At 42.4% G+C, this 18,015-nt stretch overlaps 1 protein-coding gene across 1 annotated transcript in view; it reads left to right on the top strand.

Moving 5' to 3' along the window:
- The window catches only part of LOC306706583 (A-type potassium channel modulatory protein DPP6-like), a gene marked incomplete at both ends in the record, with an annotated part of 56,683 nt that overhangs the window by 19,483 nt on the left and 19,185 nt on the right, over positions 1 to 18,015 (top strand). The window contains 2 exons of the mRNA XM_079173714.1: positions 14,744 to 14,858; positions 16,872 to 16,970. Of these exons, the coding sequence (XP_079029840.1) occupies positions 14,744 to 14,858; positions 16,872 to 16,970 (214 nt within the window). The remainder of the gene's footprint in view (positions 1 to 14,743; positions 14,859 to 16,871; positions 16,971 to 18,015) is intronic.

Genomic DNA, 18,015 nt, shown 5'->3' with positions numbered 1-18,015 from the left:
ACCGACGAGTAATGGGTTGTGCTGATCAGCTGCGGTGCCCCTCACTGTGTTCGGGTTTCTTCTCTTGTTTGTTGGAGCTTGGCAGGTCCCTCTGCTCCCCACGTTTTGATTCTTGTCTAAATGTGGTGTGTTTATCTTGATAATGTCCGGCTGCCTTTCACCTCTCTTAAAACTTTGTTGATGTTTTCTGTGCGGCTACTTTCCAGGTGCTCGCGTCCCCTGACAGCGAGTTGAGTTTAATCTGTCAGTGAGCGACTCGCATGAGTGAAGTCTTACAATAGGGAGAGTAAGAGCGACTGTCACCCATTCGAGGATTAAACTGTAATCTTGAATAGTGAAATTAATTTCAATTGTAAACCAATTTTTTTCTTATTTATTGGGACATCTATGCAGAACAGACCCACTTACATATGCTTTTATACCCCAACTAGATTCATTTGAATGTATTTGGGTGAAAAGGAAGCCGGGCTCTCTGCTCATGTGTCAGTGGAGCTGTCCACAGCAGTGGTGCTGGAATCAGTCTTGGCACTGAGCTGGTCGTGCAGCCCCCTGAGGCTGAAGTGTGGAGCTGCGCAGTGACAACAGTGCCAAATGGGTTGGTACACTGTCTGGCCTTTTTAAAGTCCATTGTCAGAATCGCCCTGCCACAGAAATGTGTGTTTCCCTCTACATTTATTTCTTGAGTTTCTTTCTATTCTATATATCCTCCTTTTTTCCCTTTTTATCCTGCTCAGAGGCACCATAGAATTGGGCCAATCGCGACTTATTGTGGTAATATAATATGCTTCCTATTAACTTAGCTATAATCTTTATTTGCGGTATTACTTATTATTGTGATTGTGCTTATCCATGGGCGGGCACTCTATTATATAACAATTAATGATGCATAAGTTTGACTTTTTCTCTCTGGTACAGATTCCGATACCTCAGCTCAGGGAATCCAAGTACTAAGAGGGAGATGACATGAGGAGAGAGATCATTGTGCCGTTATAAACTGAGTAATGGTCCCCCAGTGACCCAATATATGTAACTGACAGCGGAAAATATAGATTATTTTAATGAGATTGAGGAAGAAACTGTATATTCAATCTAGATCACATAATAGATACCAACCTTGCAGAATGGATTGGTGCGACGTACTTACACGGCCGTCCGTAGGCATCTCTGTACGTCCCAAATATGAAGAGAAATATTATGTTTTTCTCATAATATGCAAATTCAGCACGTCATTTACTTTGTAAATGGTGACAAGTACACTTGATACCCTAACGGTGAGAGCGCAGATGTTTTATGGATCCTAAAGATTTTGGTCTAAAGAGATCTGTCGACAAAAAAAAGGAACGACATCCCCCAAAATGGAATCATAATGAAATTAACGTTTTCCCGAGTGCAACCTGGGCTGATACAAATGTACTATACTTCTTCCTAATCTGACTAAATGATCTGGCAGCACTTCATGTCTTCATGTTCATTATTTCCAAGTAAGTATAATGAACAAAAGTCTGATCTCAGAGCACAGATGAATGTCCTGGAGCAATCAAAAGATTTCATCATTTACTGTATCATTTATGATAAACATCATTTGGTTATTTAACATAAAAAATGGATGATTTTACTCTGAAGTTTAGACATTGCTCTGTTTTATTCCTGAGAAAACAACAATTACCCCTTAAGATGACAGTGAAGGCACTGCCGCCCATTACAACGAAGACATTGTACTGATGCCAAACACAATCTCCCCTCTGCCGTCGACGCACGTTTCTCTCCTTCTTATCTCAGAGCGTTCAGTTCCTTTCCCTCCAACAGATGACTGGTTCAAAAAGCCAGGAGCTCTGCAGAGGCTGCTCATGACTTCTGAGGAAAAGCTCTCTTCAGAACCAGAGGGCTACGCATGTGTGTATGCGTGCATGTGTGTGTGTGTGTGTGCGTGCGTGTGCAAGCAACACAAATAAGGCAGGCAAGCTGTGCTAACAACAATGTGGATTGTGTGTGTGCACAGAGATGTGACACACGGTGAGAGAGAGAGTTACAGCACAAACAATGTTTTGTTGGGAACTATTTCTGCTCTATGTGGGAGGACGGTAGCACTGCTTCTCAAGAGCCAGCCCAGCAGCAACCCTTTGTTTTATTGGCAGACAATACAGCAGTATTGGCTTACAATATAGCGCAGTTAGTGTGATTGTTATTGGTATAGATATGCAAATCCTAAACTGCAATGCACAGAACACGGTCAGTCACGAATGTATACTGTATTTAACCAAGATAAGACTACGAATTGCCCCTAAAAACAACTCCTGAAAGTATTTTGCTCTTCATGCATTGATTCCTGTTTCCATTTCCTGTGTAATGGACTTGCCAGTAATGAGTGCCTACAGTGATCTGATCCGAACTGACAGGTCTCCATATTATCAGTTGCTGCGAGCTCGGTGCAGAGCGGAGCCTGCAACTAAAAATAGGTCCAGGTGGAGGGACAAAACCTTGAGCTCTCCTTTGTATTACAGGAAGGGGGGGGGGGGGGGGGACTGTAGAGAAGACTTTTGCACTGTTGGAGCTCCAAACTTTTGCTAATGAAGGAAGTTCAGTTTTTGCTTATTTTTGTCCCAATTTTTGTATAATTTCACGATGCTTTAAATTACACATTTTTGAAGATAACGAAGAGCAAATGATTGATTGCAATCTGACATGTGATGGTCTGATCCTCCAGTCGTTGATTGCACATGCATGCACATGTGCGCCTCAGTCCTATCCATAACTTCAATAAATTCATGACTAAATGCGGCACGCTGTAGGCGGGAGTTTTGGGGAGCGACGGGTGATGACACTGCCACTCCGAAAGGCAAGCCGAACCTCCCACATCGCAGCCGTCCACAGTTTCCTGCACATCAGCTGAACCCTGCGCTGTCTGCACCCACGGTCTCTTACATTATTCTAACAAATCACTTGATATCCTTGAGCACTTGGTACGTCTCTCTCTCTCCACTCTCTCTCTCTCTCTCTCCACTCTCTCTCGCTCTCTCTCGGTCTGCGTCTCTCTCTCTCTCCGCTTCATTATTCTGCACCTGTCAACGGCGGACGCCGGGCGCGCGTTCCCCCTCTTCTTCTTCTTCTTCTTCTTCTTCCCTCCTTCCCCTCTTTATTTACCGTCATGACTTCTGGAAAAGACACGAACGGGCCGGTGAAAGCGGCTCAGCAGCAGGACCAGGTAGGACTTCACACGAGCTGTTGTTCCCTTCTGTTCTCATTTAATTAGCTTTTGGTGTTTTCTCTCTCTTAGCAAGCGCGCGCGCGTTTGTAGTAGCAGCGGCGAAAACAGCTGATTTTAACCAATATATTCGATATTTATTGCTGTTGTCATTTGGCTTTTCTCTTTTTTTCTTTTTTACTTTTCTGGCTAGGTTGGAGTTATGCACCGACTTCCAAACTTCTTCCTAAATATTAAATAAACTCCTATTGTAATCTCAGCCCACAGGTGTAGCATCTAATGACCTGTGCCGGGTCCTGTTTTCATGACTTTGTGAGAACGCCTTCTGGTCTTCTGATACACACGATTTAGTTTTGGTTTGGTTTCAGGAAAAAAAAACGTTTGTTTCTGCACCAAAGATATTAAAGTTTGCACATGCGTTAAAAAAAAATAGAAAGAGAGATGCGTGCTAAATGGAGTTTACATTGAGCTTTGTATGAGGCCCCTTAGGCAACACTGCCAAGTGATGCAATGGCACAATCCACTTCATAGGTTTACATAACTGAGCTCCCGCCATTTAGTTTGAAAGGTGCTTCACAGAGAAAAACTCATGTTTGCTCGCAGTGAAGTCGAAACATCTTGACAGTGAATCTAGTTGCATAACAGCTGTTGATTATGAAGCATTCCTCTCTTATGGTATATGTTTTCGGCCCTGAATATGTGAGATTTTATAAAAAAGGTCTGTTTCATCAGTTGAGGTGAAGGTTCTCTCCATTATACATAATTGTTGCATGGGCAGGATATATTAAGTGATATTCCCTTCAACTGAATTTAAAGAACCGCAACAGCGTTTTACTGTTTCTTGTTGACTTGTGCACTTTCTCAACAGCGTGAGGATAGCTGTCTCGTGTCTATGCGGACAGCAACTTTTGAATATTTTAAGCGTAAAGTGTTTTGTTCGTGCATTTATGAAAGTGGTGGTGCAGTCGACGGCAGCACAGAAGATCCTCCCACCATGTTTAGATCAGAAAGAAGGGAGCATGGGCATCTCATGACGAATTGAGAGGACAATCGGATGTGAGACTTGGAGAAGGAAGCTCACAGAGAGTGAAATGCACATGATCATCTGCACATGTCACAATGCACGGTTTCAATTATGTACGTGCAGCAATCATTTCACCTTCGATAATGAAACGGAAAGATGCATCTTCATTCGCTCCGGGCCTTGACTTCTTGTCCCCTTTTTTTTCAGAGTGCACAGTTTGTGCAAGCAACACAATTTCCTGTCGGAAAAAAGATATACCTCGCTGACGCCGTGACCTCTCTCGTTGGTAATATCAGTTTCAAATGCAAATGCCAGCCTGCGCGTCTACTCTTTAATGAGATGGAGGCAAGAGAGAGAGAGAGAGAGAGAGAGAGAGAGAGAGAGAGAGAGAGAGAGAGAGAGAGAGAGATGAGAATATCAGAACACAGGAAGCGACCGAGCCGAGCCCAACAAGCACATCTGAGATTTGAACTCCAGCCACTCTGGGACTGCAACGTCGCTGCTTACAGTGGAGCTTTTAATGCAGTTGGCCGACGTGTTGTGGGCGCCATGGCTCTTTATCCATGCTTGAATCTGAGCATGTATACGTGAATGCATTCAAGCTTATCTTATATTCTCCCTTTTGAAAATGCAGAGCTGCCTTTTTATGATGGCAGTCATTACTGTCTCAGCAAGTGCACCTCCATATTATTTACATGCGGCATCGCTGTCCGTGTCTTTTGTTGAGCACCGCTGCAAACAGCCCCCTCACCCTGTTGCCGATCGTGATGCTATCAACCGGAATTGCCACCACATTGTTGCTCTCGGTCTGTTGTTTACGTCCCCATTAACATACTCGCTGCTTTTGAACTCCGGGTCATTGTCTCGCTCAAGGTAGCATCCACTTGCACAGTATCTATTTCCAGCAGCAGGCATATAGACGAGCCGTCGTTTAAAAACACAAGCACCCATCCACACTGCGGGGATCAAAGGTGACTCATGCAGTATAAGACCTGTTACATAATTGATGAGATGGGTAGACTCTGCTGTCATTAAATTCAATTTGAATGTTTTCGTGAATTCTTTTTTTCCAACTCCCTCCACATCTGAAACCTTCATCCTTCTAAATGCACTTGGTCTGCCCGTAATTATCCGGACAGGATAATGGGCCTCTTATCTTCCTTTCAACTCAAAATTGGTTTAATTTTCATGGACGTTTTTAGAGAAAAATAACGCTCAGTTTGAAAAGGAAGAGAGAAAAAAAACAGAAACTGTAGTGAGGGTTACCTCCAGCTGATCCATTTTTTAGTGATTCAACTTCAGTCGCGTTGTTGTGCGCTGCAGTTCTTCTGATGATTAAAAGATATTGTGCCAGTTTTGTCCGGAGGCGGGCGGTAATTCCCCTGAGAAAACACTTATTTTCCTCGGTCGTGCCTTCTTTTTCCCGTCGATAGATTCAGCAGACGTTAACGCCGCCTCGTTTTTTGCTTGTTTCATCTCCCTCCCAGTGTCACACTCTCATACACACTCTCAGTACAACATGTTATTCATTCTTACAAAGACCAATGCAAAGCCACACGAAGCCCAGAAAGTATCTACTGATATTGCCAAGTTTGGGCTCTTTTGTCTTCTTTCACATTTCCTATTTGTATGGATCTTGTCCTGCAGATTCTTACTTCTAATATCTGAAGCATATTCTCAAATATTTATTTCTTCTTCTTTTAATTTAAACAATTATCTTCAGGAAGAGTTGCCCAGGAAGTCGAAACGCTTTAAATTATGGCAACACTTTGAGTCTGTCCATAGAACTCTTTTTTTTTAGCTTATGCGCAAAACCACTTTATGGTTTTTTAACCATATTTGTGGCATATCTTGACAAACCTTACAGTGAAGGTGTCAATACATACATAAGTAATAAATAAGGTCTAATGATTCTTAATTACAAAAGTTCTGATCAGTCGGCAATTGGCATTATTTGCTATTTACAGACTGAATGGGCTAAAACACAATTTCTTTTTACAATAATTCACTACATGTTAACTATCATGTATTCAAACTTGCATTCATTAAATTGCAATAACAAAGATTATGCGTCCGTGCGTACATGTCACCTCGCAGGCTGCAAATGAAGACAATATTCAAGTAAAACAGTCATTTTGGAACTTCAAGCTTCTCAAACTTGCTTCTGTTTTGGAAGAAAGACTCTAAACTCTTCATCCGTCACCATCACCTGCTGCTAACTGTTGGCGGAAAGTTGTGCTGCACTAAATGTGCAACAGGCTTTGGCATTTTGTTCTCATGACACAGTAGAAAATGACAGAGCGGTGTTATAATTGAACTATTTTGCATAGTGCTTTGTCATCACATAACCAGTTGTTTTTGCTGCATGGCTCTCTGCTGTAGATGCTGAATGTTCCCCTTCCATTCTGAAAAAGAGACTGTTTTTAATGTCAAGCAGAGGATGTGTTTAGCAGCCTGCTTAGGCGTGTTAGCATTGTCATCGTGTGAGCATGTTAGCATGCTGATATCATTTACCACAAAGCACTGCTGGTGCTACGTCTTAGTCTTTGGCACCACTCTTCAGTTTGCTGTTACTGTATGTTGTACTGTACGTTGCAGTCTGTCCTGTGTGTTTCTATGGATTTTGTAGGTTTGTACATGTTAATATGTCCACTTAATTGCACAATATGTTCCTGTTTTAATTCATATAAAAAGACACCCAGGTACACTTGAGAGATAGCCAGGTCCCACAAGTTTCCAAGCCAAATGAGTACATGAGTACTAGATGAGTACACGATGAGTACACACACACACACACACACACAGACACACACACTCTTGAAGATGTAGAACAGATCCCTCGGAGCGCCTCCCTCTCCAGTCTGGTAATGTATCCGTTCTGACAATAAGACGAGCGCGGCACTCATGGTATTTTTAAATGAGACACGCTGACTGGGTGTAATTTAATTGAACATTGCCAACATACAGAATGCTGTCGCTGACTGGAGGAATTTAAGTGAGCCATGGAAGGGAAGAAGCATCGCCACAGATATTGAATAATTCATTCCCAGGTGAAATCCGATAATGGCATAAAAGGCAGCGGTCTAAATCATTTAATATTATTTTGAGTTGTTCAGAAAGAACAACATAGTGCACTTCTTCTTACTTACCTCACCAATAAATCAGTGATGCCACTAGTAATACTACTGCAACCACTGCTGCTACCATAACTAACCACACTACTACTACTACTACTACTACTTATTCAAATATGTCCATCCATTTTAAGGAAGTATATATTTAAAGCTGCACTAATCAATATTTATTAACAATGAGTCAAATGACTATGTGCAGGAGTAAGAAACCCACAGAGAATTATTTTCCGACTCAATTTGTATCTATGATCATTATCCCCTCAGGTCTGTGGAGAGTTTTAGCATCTTTTAGCTCATTGTTTTGTTTTTTACGCACTGAGGCCAGATTAAACCCTCTGTAAACTAGCGGCTCAGCACCAGACAGCAGACACACAAAGTTGGCGACTAGCATTTAGAGCATTTAGCAGCTTCAGAGCCAGATAACTTTCCTTAAGGAGCTTGTGAAGCGCAAAACAGCTGGCAGGAGAGTCAATATTTGACATAACGTGACTCCAACTGAATGCTAATGTCACTTTGTGTTTTGGTTCACTGCTGGATGTGCAAATGAGCAACTGTTTGCTCACAATGTTCATCATATCCACTTTATAAAGTCATAATATGTCAGTGTTGAGTTATCAGCCAAAGAATCAATTAGTGGCTAGCGCTGGAGTCCATCTCCATCTACATTGAGAACTTGCTAAATATGGATTAGGAGAGATTGTTGTGTGATTGTCTTCCCGTATTGCAGAGTTGCTTGCAACCAGATGGTGCTTTGCTACTTGTTTGCTTGTGATGATACTTGTAAGAGCAAAACGTAATCAGCCGGTAATGAAAATGTTCCTGAGCCCTTTCATTCCACGTCTGTTAGACAACTGTACAGAGCAGCACTGAAGTCAAAGATCAGCTGTTCTCAATTTACTTTGGATTATGTGAGCAACTTCAACTAAACTCCATCTCCCCTCTTCTTCTGGTTTATTTTTATTTTTTTTATTTCTTCACTTTGGAAAATAACTTTTACAGAAAAAGAAAATACATGCCACAATGTGACATTTACTATCTTACAGTACTTTTCCTCAGCGGTTATAGTCAGACATGTTGATCTATGTGATTTGGTTTACTGTACACGCCACAGCATGTCCTCAATTCACAACTTTGTGCTTGTCTCTGCTTGTCGGAGGGGATCGCTTATCAGCAAACACATTGACTTTACAATATCTCGTCTGAACAACATTTAGTTTTCTTTGTCTTACACTCAGTTGAGTGTAAACCTCACACTCCACATTTTCCAAAGGGGACAAAGACGGGCTGGAAAAGACGGAGACATGCTGATGCGCCACCATCCATGAACCTAAAAGCCAGCTGGCATAAATTCTTAATCTCATTCATGAATGCCCATGATTTATTGATGCTGTTCCAGAGGAAAAGTTTACTCCTATGTCCGAAGGCTACTGCTTCACTCTTCGAGTTTGACTCTACTCAGACAGCGACTACATTACAGTGGAGTGATATATCGAGTGTCGATGTCTGCAGCTGAAGTGTGCTTTCGTTTCAAATGTCTGTTTTCTTCCGTGTCATATTTGTTAGTTTAGTTAATTCCGCGAGCCCCCGGTCACATTTCCCACGTGACACCCGGCAGTAATATTCGTCCCCGCTGTACTTGCACAGCAGCCGCCGGCACCATCTTCACCGCACATCTGACTCAAATGACTCTCTTGGTTCCCTTGGAAACCAGGTGCTCAGAGATCAGCAAAGATCCATTTCACACTTCAGCAGCGAGCAGAGACAAAGAGATGGTTAGACAGAGGGAAAGTGGGAGGGAGAGGGGATTAGAGAGAGAGAATGGGAGCATCTTTTAAGCTTCACCTTAAAAAGATGCTTCATTTTCATATCCCCCATTTTTGGCTAGAAAAAAAAAAGGAAAATTGGAACAAATAGATTGAGAAGAAATGGTGTTGCTTCCCCTGGTGGGATTCTCTGCCCCCTTTAGAGTCGTCCGTACCGAAACGCACAGGGTTTGTTTAGATGTGGCGCCTGTAGAGAAGAGGGTGAAAATGGCTCCGGCTCTCATTTATTGATGCAGCTTTTATTGTTATCAGCTGTATGGCATGCCTGTCTGCTCTTCACATACACTAACAGACGGAGATGGCTTCACGCAGCCAGGAATATCTCACCGTGTCAAAAAAAAACCCGCTGCCAAAGGTCAAGATTTCCTTTTAGCACACGGACACGCTTTTTGCCTCGTTAAGAGCTCTTCAGTAAATGTCAGCATCCGGGGAATACAAGAGATTGCAGCTGTTTGTTGCATACTTTAATAAGTCCAACATCGGGGAAATCAACCGATATGAAGTTAGATTCTGTGCGTCTCTTAAGGGTTTTAATTGGCTGGAAACAACGGAGGTGTTGGCGATTCATACATTTTATGTGACATTTTATGTGCCCGAGTTCGGAGCTCCCAGCTCATTTGTGGTTGAGTAGGTGGGTGAAATGTTCCACACTGCACAAAAGGATAAAGCAGTCTGCAGGGATAAAGCAATCAGAGCTAAGACACTTTAATAGCAGTGGATTGTACGAGGGAACAAGTGCTATTTTAAAAAGCATGCGCTGCTGCTTTTGAGTCTACTTTTCAAATACATGGATTCAGTATGGGGGCACGTTGTTGCGTCTTTAGCAAGGCAGACAATAAATAAAGTAGCTTATATAAAGAAAGAAGCCTCTACCTGAATCTATGTGTATAGATAAGGAGGTTTAACCAGTGGAGCTTCCTAAAGATTGCACTGAAATTGTCGGGGTGTTTCATCATTACAACGTTCCACAGTGTTGACGCACCACGTTCATTTTCAACCTCAATTCAGATCATTTAGCACGATGGTGGCTCCAGATGGCTTTCACTAGTAGAAAATCAGATCTTCACTATACTTAAACTTTACCAACCCAATCTGTAATTGTTGTTTTTATGTCAGAATCAGATTTACAGAGAGATTTAAAATAAAGTGAAATATAAAATAAAGTGCATTAGGAGCCTATGGGCTACGTGAAAATGAACAAAACCAGCCTGAAAATGGTGTCAAATACTCTTTTTAGGATTTAACCCTCGGTGAGGACGATAAAATACACGCAGATATAAACACAGTGTTGAGATTTGGGATTAAATACATTTACTCAAGTACTTCATTTTTGAAGGACTTTTGCTTTATTTGAGAATTTGTGTGCACCTTTATGCCTCTACTCCACTGCATTTACTTTACTGCATTCATTTGACAGGTTAGTTAACTTTGCAGATTGACATAAATAACACAAAATATAATAAATGAATAAGTTGTATTATTATAGATGAAGTCACCTAGCTGTGTTTCTAGTTAGACATAACTGTTTTACATTAGAGTGATGTTTACACTTGAATGCATCAACACAATTATATGATATGTATTTTATTTAGCAAAAAAGTCTATTCTGCACAATGAGTACTTTCACTTTTGGTACTTAAAGAGTATTTTACTGCTAACGCTTTTGTACTTCTACTCAAGTAATTTTTTTAATTTATTTTATACATTAGATTTGTCTTTATTGTCTGTCTTGGGCATTTGAGAAAAGACGGGTAGCATAGTACATAGCAGCAGACAGCCTTTTTTTACTTAAGTAAAAGGTCTGAGTACTTCTTCCACCGTTGCATGTAGAAGCACACACTTAGGTAAATTGGATGGGGAATATGAAATTGAACTATAACCAAGCCGTGCCATTTGCTCCATCGACACCCAGAGGTGTCCCATTACCTCTCCTACCAAAAGCCAAGAGGCACGAAAGAGCCGGCACGAAAGAGCTTGGAGTGATTTCCAAAGTGATGCTGCCGACAGACTGGTGTGCAGGAATGGTTCCTGTACTAAAACCTGATGACCCAGAGGTTCTTATAAGTGCAGACCTGACAAAGTTGACCACTAAGTCAACAGAGAGGGACATGTGCGTTCATCAGTGGATCAAACTCTTGGAGGGCGCCTAAGTATTCTGTTTGGCGTTTTGGCAAATCCACTTTGCAGAAATATATTCATTACTCCATTTGGGAGAGTTTGCTAGTCTCTGCTATGGCATCTACACTGCACCAGAACATTTCCAAAAGAGAATGTCTCAGCTGCAGGAAAGCCTCGACGAAGTAGTTTTCAAGATGGATGACGTCCTCGTTAATGCAAAGGCTCAGCACGAAAGGTGAACGTGTGAATTCCTCAAAACCTCTGTCAAGTTTCTGGTACAGATCAACAACAAGGTGAGAGCTGTCACCAACACAGAGGAGCCCACTAATGTGAGTGGGGTTGAGAAGGCTTCCGGGGGGATGATTAATCATATCGACAAATACCCCCTTACCCTAGAAGACGGTTACCGAGGGAGTGCAAAGAACATTTGCATCTGGGAAAATTTATGATGCAGGATAAGCATCAAACGAGAATTGAGCGAATCACCAGGTTTGGCACTTTTCAATCCCAGGGCACAGACAATAGTCTCCGCTGATGCATCGCCGTATGGACTGAGAGCTCCAGAAACGAGAGGATGGCACATGAAAACCGGTTGCCTGATTCAACAACACTGAACAAAGATCTGCTACAATAAAAAAAAGGAGGCTTTAACCATTGAGCGATTCTCAGACTTGATTTGGCTTCTTCCCCTTCTGGGATCAAAGAACTTGAACGAGACTGATGAGATACTCATACTCTGTTGCACACGTTCCCGGACAGAACATTGTAACCGTGAGCCATTGTAGTCCTCAGCGCACAAAAAGGGGCCGCAGGTGAAAAAAAACTAGAGACGGAAATGAAACGTTATGCATTAACGTAAATAGCAGTGAAGGCTGTGCTGGACCAGCATGTGCAGCTAGCTGCTAGCTCGTCACAGGAAGTGTGATAAACATCCAATACAGCTTTCCTAAGTTTGTGTTATTGGCGGTGAATGTTAATGGCCGTATTCATTTCAACTGGATGCTGTTTTATTGAGGAGTTTATAGTGAAAAAAAGGAAAACGCCCAACAGTATTTGATTGCATATCGATTCGAGTTGCGGAAAAGCTCCCTGACCTCTGATGGAATAATTGGGTGTCTGTTTACAGAAATGCCAAGCGCTGGAGGGAAGCTGCTCCTGCTCATCAAGTCGTCTGCATCCTGCATTTCCACAACCTGAATTAGCCCGCGGGGGCCTGTGGAAGATGTATTTAAGATTCAAAAAGTAGGCTGTCTGAAATTATTACCATGTGCCTCTTGTGCTCCAGCACAATGAGCATGCTGGATCTGTTGTGGGTGGAAAGAAATGACTGGAACTAAATATTTACTCGCATGGCTCCCGGGCTGGTATCAAAGTGTCTGAAAATATTCTGCTGAGAGACACGTTTCCTCTGTTATGTGGCGTAGATCCAGCTGCTGTCACATTTTTAGATCTAGTACCTCTCCGTCAGGTATACAGGCTGCACTGAACTGGATAGCGGACTGGGCTGCATTCAAGTCACCTGCCTGCACTGATTGGTTTGCCATTTTCAGGGCAGGTATAGGAGGGGAAATAAGTAAGCAGATGCAGAAACAGGACTGTGATCGCTTGTCAAAGCCTCTTATTGTTTTATTTCTGGCTTGATTCAGAGGCCCCATCTTTATCAAAGGCAACTTCAACAGCGTGTCTGTCAGTGACATTAATATCTTATGAATTTAGTATACACCTGATTGTTAAAAGCCTTACCTCTGCAGCAATAAATCAACGTATTGCCGTGCCATTTCTTTCTATGTGTACTCACTGCCTTCAGTATTGATTTGCTTCCCTTAGAGACAAACTGTGCAGAGACAGGAGGTGCACATGTGTGAATGCACACAAACACGCACACAGGTACGCTTAAAACATTTAAATAAAAACTAACTTGCAATGTAATTTAAAGTCTTAATAGATGTAAAAAAACATCCTGTCGGCTCCGATAGTCGAGCCGTCTGTTGTACTCTCGCGTGTACGCACACACCTCATTAACTTGTGGATGGTTCACTAAGCTGCTGTGTACTGTATAACCACTAACTGCGGGCAGACAGGTTCTAATTGGTAACAAGGATATCAACAGCTGGACTGATACGGCTGGCTGGAGCCGCTCACTTTCCTCACGGAATGAGTCTGTCAGTCCAAATGCGCGCACAGACCATGAAACCCTGCTTTCTGACCTTAATCCCTCGACCTACTGGATGAAGATTTCATTCATTGATAAAATGTATCCTTAAACATATGTAGGGCTACTCACATGCTAAATGAATAGCACTTCAGAGTAGCCTTACCTGTCTTGTTAATCAGTCATTCCCAAAGACTGATTCTCAAAGAATCTCCTGCGATTTTATTTGGGTGGCCAAATACATTTGTAAAATATCTGACATTGTCTATTATTAAACATTTAGATCTGCATCGCATCTTTGAGCCACACAAAGGAGCCTGAATGTTTGTATTGTTCTGATAATTGTAGCCTACTTTTAACATTGAATCTAATATGAAAGGCTAGCGTACATTGTTGGTTTTACTGATGAGAGAAAATGGAAAGATGTGAAAGCCAAGTTGCGATGTATCTCTTCGAAATGGCTGGTTTACCTATTCAAGATCATGTGTGGTGATGAGGAAATGGCAGTAACAATGGTCAGCAGCGTTCACTTACTATTGTGAACTTGAGGTGGAAGAGGTGGTTGAGGTGAAATTACTTCTAAAATTTTCCTGCTTTGTATTGGACACAGTATGAAGGAGTGAATGATAGTGTGTGTGTGTGTGTGTGTGTTTATACGAAGCCCATCTGTTAAATCGCACTGTAAAACTCCCCAAAAATGAGCTCCTAAATCAAAATAGCTCAAGACCTGCGTGCAGCGCGTACCGGCCGCTCTACAGAGGCCACCTGATTGCTGCCTCCCGCACTTGAAATGTTGTGTGTGTCCTGTGGACTTTTGCAGTATATGTGTTTCGAACGGCGCTGATTAGCCATCTACCATCTGCTGGGCTGCGCGAGGAGAGCCGCTCATTATTTTGCCTGTTGTGTCTGCGTTGAAGACGTAGCTCCTCTACAGCTGTCGGGCAAAGCTGCAGGGACTCTTCTCGTGTGTGCGAGCAGCGGGGAGCAGCTGGTGGACGAAGTGTTACTGCACACAAGTGGCGAAGTTGTCGGCGTCTGTCTGACAGAGAATGAGCTTTCCTCCGGCTCCAACTGTGACAGTGCAAAAACACATCTGCCTCATGTATGTTGGGGTCATATCTGAAACGCTGTGTGTCCTTTGTGAAATAGAAAATCATCACCTGAAGGTCATCGCTCAACATCTTTTCGTAATACAGAGAGCAGATCAGGCCCGTGGTGACAAATCGTTTCTGCTGTTACCTAAATGCTTTAGAGTTGATATTGTTTGTGACGTGTCATATTGTTTTTCAGGACCTGGTCGGCAGCGCTCCGCCGCAGAGGAACTGGAAAGGAATAGCCATCGCCCTGCTGGTCATCCTCATCATCTGTTCCCTGATTGTCACCTCCGTCATCCTGCTGACCCCTCGTATGTACAATACACACACACACACACACACACACATACATATTCTATCATTCAGAGCGTGCAATCCTCCAAGGATACACAACCCTCCTAACTGACGGTTTTTATTGTAGGAAGTGATTAGAACATTTGGAATCTGTAGCGATTTTGCACTCGATGATTTACATCAAATGTGCAGGAAATAGTTTGTCCTTCATGTAGCACTGCAAGGAGTAAGGAGAAGGTTTGAGTGATGCATGGACATCCGACATCTTTTCAGTTTTCAGCCTTAGTATGTTTGCCATAAACCAACATTTTTCCTTAACCTTAACCATACTAGTTGGCATGTGTATTGTGGGAAATTAGAGTTAGTTTCTTTTGCATTTGTCATTAAACATAAGCTTTGCAAAATCATCGAAGGCTTTGTCTGGCGATAGGTTTGCACAATACAATGTGCCAAAGTTTGGATTTTAGATCCATGGGGAGACAAAGGTTTCAAAAATGCCCTGTTTGGCAAATTTAGCACACAAAAAAAATCCTATATCCTCAAAAATACTAATAATAGCTTTTCATCAACATCTGTTACATTTTGGAAATATTTTGGTAACAAACAAACAAATCAATATTTACTGAGTAACACTCACTGCTCTCTGCCTCAGTATGTATGTATCACATTAAATGAGAGCAGCGAAACACTTTGCACACCACAGATGGAACTCATAAACCACATACCTCTGCCAACAATCTGCCACAATCCTCTTAACTGATTATTTTAACAGTTTCAAATTGAAAGGTGCATTTGATGAATGGATGGATAAAACATAAATATAGGGTGAGAAAATCATTGGCTACAATGCGCCAGATCAAACCTCTTTCTTTCCCCTCTTCTGATTTAGTTTTTTTGCAGCCTAGGCAGCAATTTTAATTGAAATACCTTGTTTCAAGGGGTCAAGGTTTCACACATGATATGCAGTCTCCGGTTGGTGATTGTATACTGGTTTTACACAAAGGCGGGGTCAACATCACACTACTAGGTAATAGGCCTTTTAATGTGTAATGCCATTCAGGCCTGTTATGCAGATTACTGATTATGCAGTAATGGCTCCAGCCATTTGTCAGATTGGCACAGCATCAGAGATACCATTTGCCTCGTTTTGGAAATTAGCTTTCTCCCCTCACTCTGCAGATTCTTGCCAGAGGAGAGGATCTCTCTGATTTTTCAAGTCGATAAACCACTTCGCAATGTCTGACTTGATATTTACACACTCGGATCTCGCCGCTCAGTCACAACGCGAAGCCTGTTGAGGAATCTGTCAACAAACTGTTTTGTACAGAAACACCGGGCTTGTCAACCGTCTTGACAACTCCCGTCTGACGGTTGCTTCCTGAGTAACGGTGTGGTAAAAGACGGTTAAAGGGCTCACCCACCTCTCTTCCCCCACATCCACACTGACTCACTTGTGCTCCCCTGTTGTCTGCTCCACCAACATTTCAGCTGTCAGCTTCAGATCTCATTTGGAGTCTTGGGGATGGAAGGAGTCGTGTGTGTGTGTGTGTGTGTGTGTGTGTGTGTGTGTGTGTGTGTGTGTGTGTGTGTGTGTGTGTGTGTGTGTGTGTCGCTGCTGAAAAACAAAGCAGGCAGATGTGAACTGATGCTCTCAGATCAATAGTGCAATACCAGAGGCCTCTCTCTTGTTTGTTCCTTGTTCTAAATGGCTCCATCTATAGTGGAGAATATCTGCTGGAGGAGAGAAGAAGAGTATAATAAAGCGAGATGGTGACATTCTCGGGTATGAGGCTGCAGCCGCCAATGCAAGTCGCTGCCGAAAAAAAGTCAAAGGATTTTCTTCAGGTTTTGCTCTGAAAACTGCAAACTCCGTCCCTTGAAATGCTAATAAATCTCACAAGACTGAAGGACAACTTGAAGTTTTCTTCAAAAATCTCCACATCCAAACTTTTGTGAACACACATGTGAGCTGCGGCACGTCAACTTCGATTCACACATGCCTATTGATCTTTTGGTGATGCTCTCGACAGGTGTAGATGACAGCCTCGCCCTGAAGAAGAAAGTGACTATAGAGGACGTTTTTGGTCCCGACCTTCACATCCATGACCCAGACGCCAAATGGCTCAGCGGTGAGTGAACAGTTTGGCATTCAGCATCTGCCTCTCATGTCAAAACGCAGAACATATCCAGACTCAGAATACACCGTCAGTATTCAAATCTGACCCACTGTCTTTGAATTGTCCGTATTGTTATCGTAGTTGTTGCGCATTGTGTGATGGTGCTTAGCCCACATGGGCTGATAAGACAGTGATGAAACATTTTTCAGAAAGGAATATAACTTATCACGTTGCATATAACATTACATCGCAAACAAAGAACTTAATCTCCTTTCCAACAAAAAAGATTCCCATTCCCAATCCTCATATAACTTTATTTCATCAGATATTCTCACTGAAGAATAAGAAACATTCAGTCAACCAGCAATCGAGCGCAAAATAGAATTCATTAAAACAATTGCATTGAGTCTCAGTGAACGTCACATAATACAGCTTTAAAGTCTCCGAGCGGAGGGAAGGAATCCACCTGGAGGGCAGTTTTGCAGTTCAAATCATTGAAACTAGTTCTGCTACCGTTGATATGTACATTATGGGATATCTAAGGAGAAGTAGTTATCGGATCGTGCACTGCAGTTACAGGATTTAAAAGAGAGAAGAGATGTGTGGTAGTGTGGAAGCTTGAACGGTGGAGCTTTATGGATGAAAACGAGCGGTAAGATATCAAATGCACTTCATCTCCAGTCCCACCAATCGCATAACAAAGGTTTCTCTGCAGGGCAGAGCTGTCTCCATAGCTGCTGCTAACGTACCTGCATGTAACCATGAACACAGAGCTTTTTGACTTTTGGGGAAAACTTTTCTACATGAGTTTCTACGCTCTCAACGTTAAAAAAAAACACAACAATACAGCTCTTTCTGTTTCCATGGCAAACACTTGACCTGGTGTTCGAGCTCATTTTTGCATTATGTACAAATTCAGCACGCGGTGTACCAGGCGTTCAGTAGGATGGTTCAAATTGAACAGATGTAGAGTAGAGCAGGTCTGCCGTGGCCTCTGTGACCTTGGCAAGGTAGCGAGTAGTAAGCTGCCACCTGTGCTCAGACATGCTGACTCAGG

This window comes from Pholis gunnellus, assembly GCF_910591455.1.
Source record: "Pholis gunnellus genome assembly, chromosome: 14".
Classification (NCBI taxonomy): Eukaryota; Metazoa; Chordata; class Actinopteri; order Perciformes; family Pholidae; genus Pholis; species Pholis gunnellus.
Note: the sequence above shows the minus strand (reverse complement) of the source record. Positions and strands in the feature narration are given on the sequence as shown.